The sequence below is a fragment of the Temnothorax curvispinosus genome, unplaced genomic scaffold, assembly GCF_003070985.1.
Source record: "Temnothorax curvispinosus isolate PA1 unplaced genomic scaffold, ASM307098v1 QBEX01017570.1, whole genome shotgun sequence".
Lineage (NCBI taxonomy): Eukaryota > Metazoa > Arthropoda > Insecta > Hymenoptera > Formicidae > Temnothorax > Temnothorax curvispinosus.
Genome location: NW_020227350.1, coordinates 1 through 5,623, shown reverse-complemented (window position 1 = coordinate 5,623; position 5,623 = coordinate 1). Strand labels below are relative to the sequence as shown.

Here is a 5,623-nt window from a genome sequence, read left to right as displayed (position 1 = left end):
CTAACGGCGCAAATTTCAAAGCAGCGAAAGAATAAAAAAGAATTGTGATAATAATGAGTGGCAAAAAATACGCAAAGTAGTCTGTGGAAAAATTTAAAAAAGAGCTCCGTTCTCGGAGAGCAAAAGTAACGGGGAAAAAAAAGGATTTACAAGATTGGTAAAATAGATCGTCAATATAGGTTATTATGTCTAATATACTCTTTACTCGGCGAACCAAATTGTAACAGAGTTATTTCAGTTAATGAATGCGAACAAACATTATTAATTGACATAGGGCCGGTATCACAGTCTCTGATTAACGTGATTCTCCCTAGATTCTCCGATTAAACTCACTCTTCGTCTCTTTCTAAGGGGATAGTTAGAAAGAGATGCAGAGTGAGTTTAATCGAAGAATCACGTTAATCGAAGACTGTGATACCGGCCCATACAGTCATAATATTTTTATTACAATACTGATTTTTCCCATATGTTAACAATTAGTGTTTGAAACTCGCGCGGAATACTACCGATTTTGATATGGTGCTGCACTCTATGCTAGCTTTCACTGAAGAACCTCATGATAGGGTGATAAGGCCATCGCACACAAAATGCATAGCTTAGCCACAGTATAACCATCAGTGACCTCATAGAAGTTAGCCGGACAATTTCGACTTACGACATTTTTTTTTTTACGAATCGATTGTTAGTCGTTTGTTATTGATTGTTAGACTAATTAGAACGTTTGTTAGTTAATAGTTTTTACGTAATCACAAAAATAATTTTTAGTGTTAATTTAGCCGGTAAATATAGAATTCTTTACAATTTTCGATTCAAACCGTGGTCAATCGATGCGGAATCGTTTGTTAGTTCCGAATATACTAAGTAAAACGTTTGTTAGATCACGGTTTCGCTAAAAAAAGCGAAAAACTGTATATCGTTTAGCTGCCGGAGAGTGGAGGTGAGACGTAGAATATGTGGTGGTTTCGGAACGCATTACGTTATAGTTTATCAACACGGGAAACGTGCTTAACCTATTTTCAATTTATTTGTCAGATTTGTTTATGCCTAATACCTGGCTACATTTCACGTGCAAAAATATAGGTAAGTGTAAAATGCAAATTTAATTCTGAACTTAGTAAAAAGTATCCTTGCAATATGAAAGAGATATAGATTGCAAAAGTAGAGAGGTAACCTACTAAAGTTGTATTTGAACAATTACATCAAATTACAGATTTATGAAATATAGAAATAAACTTATATTGTATGTACAAGTAGATATAAGTAATTTTGTCATCGTATCGTACGGAAACTCGCAGTTTAAACTAACTATAAAATTGTTTGCAGATGCTTGATGTCATTAATGTCATTAAGAGGTAGAAAAGCAGTGGAATACTTCATGCACTTCCAAGTAAGTTAGAAAAGCATTAGCGAAGCTACTTAATCTTGTACAAATCATATTAAAGTACACATTAAAGAAATATAAATATATTTTGTCATTGTGTAAGGGTTGGAATCTGTCTTGGGACAAACGCAAAAAGAGAAGCCATAAGATGTCAAAGCGCTTAATCGAAACGAAACAGAGCATCAAGAACCTCGTCGTAGAGCGAGAAGTGGTGGCAGTCGAGCTGCATCATCTACGACCGGAATTTCCGAAGATGGCAGTTCAGGCCAACACGCTGATTATTATACAGAAGTAAGTTTCATTTTCAAGTTACAAATTTGATTTTGGACGTTTCAGAACTTTTATAATTTAATAACAGAAAGAGATAGTAGCAATAACTTGAAAAATATGTGTAACGCTGATTGACTATCGTGTTGTGAGGGCGTAATTTTCTTAACGTTGCCGCGCTATGAAAGGTTTAATTTACTGCATGATTTAATTTATCCGTATGATATTGCAGACCGAGGATTGCGAAAGTAAGAAAAGTTTATAAGAATTACATTTGTAATTTATAGGACGTAAACATAGAAGAGGATACAGAGAGTAGTTCTGATTACATGGGTGAAACGAGTAACGATGAACACAGTGGGTGGTGGTAGCCAATCTGGAGCCAGTATGAAACCAGGCGATGATCTTGCTACAGATAGCACATTAAAACGGATTCTAGAGCAGGATTATGACCTAATGAGTATTAAGAACAAGGTAAGCTAGTAATTAAATTTTAGTTAATATACATATATATTACAGATAAGCTATAAAGCGTTTGTGCCGGATACATTTTTCAACAACTAAAAACTATTCCTGCTGTTTGCATTTTATTTATTTTTCATATTTAAATTAAAATTATACAAGGATTGTAATTTATGTTAAAAACTAATCTTTCACTGAAAACAAATATCATACAAATATATCACTGATATTTATTTCAGCTTATACTTCCGGCGCAACCTACTGTGATAAATATTCCAGAATCTCTGGCACAGCATTTCACTACGACGCAGTTTACGAATATCCCAGAGAAACCTTAATTCTCATATCGCAGTTTACGAATGTCTCAGAGAAACTCTCTGATTGTGTCGATTAATTATCGAACGGAAAAAGGAAAATACAATAGCAATGTTTTTTTACGTATCAGGATAAGCTGTGATTATATAAAAAAAAAAGAAAAAAATAACGGAAAACAGAACCGAGCAGGAACAGGACGCAACTGTATTTCTAGACAGTCTGATTTTGTAAATTATTCTACGAGGAAAACACTTGTGTATTATATATATATGTATATGCGGATATGCGATATACAATTTGATATGATATATGATCTATGACGTTTGTTTATTACTATGTAAAGTGACAGACTTCGAAATTAAACATTAATTACTGTTAATCGTGGCGTTTTGAATTTACTCTTTTTCTTTTCTTTTACCTAAAGAGGATCATGAGAAAGTGAGAAAATTCCAAACGCTGCGAGAGTGCAGACACAATGGACATCCGAATTTTACAAAACGTGAAAAAACATTCGTCTTTTCTCATCTCTAAACTCCTCAGACCGTGTTAATATTTAAACAAAATAATTTACACGTCACTCATAGAGCTAGCGCGATAAAAAAATAAGTTAACATTCGTTGAAACAACATTATACATTTATGCCTAACAATTTTTTGTGCTTGCACTCGCGAATCTCTTGCCGACGTGATACTCGATTTTCTCACACAGAATTTCTTGCTATAAGACACAAAGGGGAGTTTACTTCTTGCGGAAAATACTCGACATGCTGGGCGATTCAATTTTCTGTTGAAGAGATCTTGTTCATCTTCTGGCGCATATCCTTGGCAGACATTCACCGTCGTCATCGATAGGGAAAACCCGGAGCTCGTCGAGTGTCCTGGAATGAAGATAATTTTTTTACAAACGTTTAAACATTTTTCGTTATCGAGAAAATGTGTACAGGATACATAATGTTTCTAGAAAAGTATTCAATGGTCCAAAGATATCGAAATTCAGAAATATTCTACCAAATCTACTATGGATTATTGCGACTGTAGATTACAATTATATAATCACAGTAATTTCAAATCCAGGTCGCTGCCTGGTCTGCCGAGATCAGGAGATCTTTTTTTCGGCAATCAAAAATTCCAAGAAAATTAGCGTGTCGCTATAATAATGAGGGATGTTCGAAAGATTGCACCGCGTGATAAATTACAGTAATAAAATATAAAATTTCTTATATTTCTTTACCTCTGTATGTCTTATAGTTATTAATTCGTCAATTATTATAAACACGATCAGATATGTTTAGATTAACATAATTATTTTTATTCAATACCTATCTATTGGCTTCATTCAGTAAATACTGCCTGCACTCCGCTTCTCTGAGCAAGAAACGCACTGCATCTTCTTGCTGAGGTAGGCATTGATTTACCAACGTTTTGAGATGCCTCAGTTCCGGTAGTACTACTCCGGAAGCGCATTGACAGCATCAACGAGTTTCTAACAGCAGCTGATATTGGTATGTAGGAGCAACATTCAACAGCTAGTAATCTTCTCTCTGTGTACTTGTGTTGACTCTGCTCCCAACAAATCGTTAGAATGTCTTCCAGTAGGAGTTATTTTGAGAGATCTACCCCGGGAGCTCCGAGGGGGGAGCGGGGCGGAGGGGTACCGCGGGCAAGGGGGGAGCGGGGCGGGGGGTACTGCAGGCAAGGGGGGAGCGGGGAGAGGGAGTCCGCGGGGAGGGGGGTGGGGGACTCGAGGGCGAGGGTGCCCGCGGGGAGGGGGTGGGACTCGTGGGCGCGGGTGGTCCGCGGGGAGGGGGGGTGGTTGGCGAGCATGTCGGGACATGTTTATTAAATGTTAATAAACGTATTGTTGACAAGGGTACCGCCGAGAGGGGGGGGGGTGTCCGCGTTCTACGCCGAGGGTGGTCCGGAGGGGGAGGGGGGGGCGTCACTTTATCGGCGCGGGGTATACAAAAGCGATGGGCGCCGTTCGGCTACTGGAATTTTATCGGCGGCGCGCCGCGGGAGGATGGGGGTCCGCGTCCAACGGCCACGTCGGTCCGCGTGACGTCACACGGCTCGCTCGCGTTGTCTTCCCCTCAGCGCGGTCTCTCTCTCTCGCTCCCGTTCCTTTGTCTCTCCCCCGTTCGCGCGCGTCTTTTCGTTGGCGTTCTCTTTTCCTCGCGCGGATTTAACTTAATAATTATTATTATTTAAAATATTATTATTATTATACTTAATAATAGTGAAGAAAGCGGAAAAATAAATGATATATAGAATTAAGCATAAAAAATATTTATTCATAAAACTTTAAAAAATTTTTTAAAAATTACCACACCTCTTCCTCTTCAACGTCAAACTCATTTTGCATATCGAATAATCTTCGTAATTGGAAGATATCTTCATCTCCTAAAACGTCCCAGATTTCCTCGTTGTATTCTGAATCCACTCTTCTAAACCAGCGTACCAAACGCTGACGATGAATATTGATGAATCCCCGAATTCGGATTTCATCAAAATATATAAAACGCTAAAAAAAATTTAAAAAAATTTAAAAAAAGTTTAAAAAATTTAAAAAAAATTAAAATCTGTGAAAAAAATATTAAACACACCTGTCTGTGAGGGATCCGAACCCTCACCATATTATAAAGGCGGACCTCGCGCACCGGCACGTTGTCGACCCATATCCACTGTAACGCGTTAACAGAGAATGGTTAATTTTTTAAAAAATATATAATATACAATTATGTATTATTGCGTGCATGCCGCCCGGTATGTTTTTTCAAAAAATGTTACGACAGTGAGTCCGTGACTCTCTCAGACACTTATTCACACTCGCGCACTCACGAAAATAACGACGATTTAAACGATCGTCGTGACGAACTGCACGCTTCAGCTTGGAGTTCGAAAAGCATACCGGGCGACACGCACGCAACGGTATTAAGTATACATACTCCTACTGCGGGGTACACAATATCTATGCATTGTTCGATTATGTGATATCTCCGTTCCATTTCATCTCGTTCCTCTTCTTCTCGGTCCATTTCGTATTCTTACACACCCCAGTAAAACAGGAACGTCACGTCGAATCACGTAATTTCGTCGAATCCACGTCGAATTCACGTAGCAATAACGTGGATCCACGTACTGTTTTTATCGGGCAGTGCGAGTCTACTTGCGCTTGCGAACGTTTTCACACTACTGACTT

The 5,623-nt window shown here is 38.3% G+C and overlaps 1 protein-coding gene and 1 long non-coding RNA gene across 3 annotated transcripts; both read right to left on the bottom strand.

The window, feature by feature from the left end:
• Positions 1–2,682: 2,682 nt before the first annotated feature.
• LOC112467576 lies at positions 2,683–4,011 on the bottom strand. The gene is made up of 2 exons (XR_003042278.1): positions 3,744–4,011; positions 2,683–3,302 (listed from the first exon to the last, which is right to left on the bottom strand). It is a non-coding gene; the product is annotated as an uncharacterized LOC112467576 (long non-coding RNA).
• Positions 4,012–4,408: 397 nt separating this feature from the next.
• LOC112467577 lies at positions 4,409–5,581 on the bottom strand. 2 transcript variants are annotated; one of them, XM_025036262.1, is made up of 4 exons: positions 5,370–5,581; positions 5,028–5,105; positions 4,754–4,945; positions 4,409–4,610 (listed from the first exon to the last, which is right to left on the bottom strand). In XM_025036262.1, exons 1-4 carry the CDS (start codon positions 5,457–5,459, stop codon positions 4,515–4,517), a joined length of 456 nt encoding a protein of 151 aa, XP_024892030.1. In that variant the 5' UTR covers positions 5,460–5,581; the 3' UTR covers positions 4,409–4,514. The 2 variants fall into 2 exon arrangements, with proteins under 2 accessions (XP_024892030.1, XP_024892031.1); XM_025036263.1 differs by lacking the exon at positions 4,409–4,610 and having other exon boundaries at positions 4,733–4,945.
• Positions 5,582–5,623: the final 42 nt, after the last annotated feature.

Coding starts and splice junctions, on each gene's coding strand:
- LOC112467577 (XM_025036262.1), bottom strand. CDS start 5,459: ATGGACCGAGAAGAAGAGGAACGAGATGAAATGGAACGGAGATATCAC. Junction 5,106..5,369: donor TTGTGTACCCCGCAGTAGGA/GTATGTATACTT, acceptor AACGCGTTACAG/TGGATATGGGTCGACAACGT. Junction 4,946..5,027: donor TTCGGATCCCTCACAGACAG/GTGTGTTTAATA, acceptor AATTTTTTTTAG/CGTTTTATATATTTTGATGA.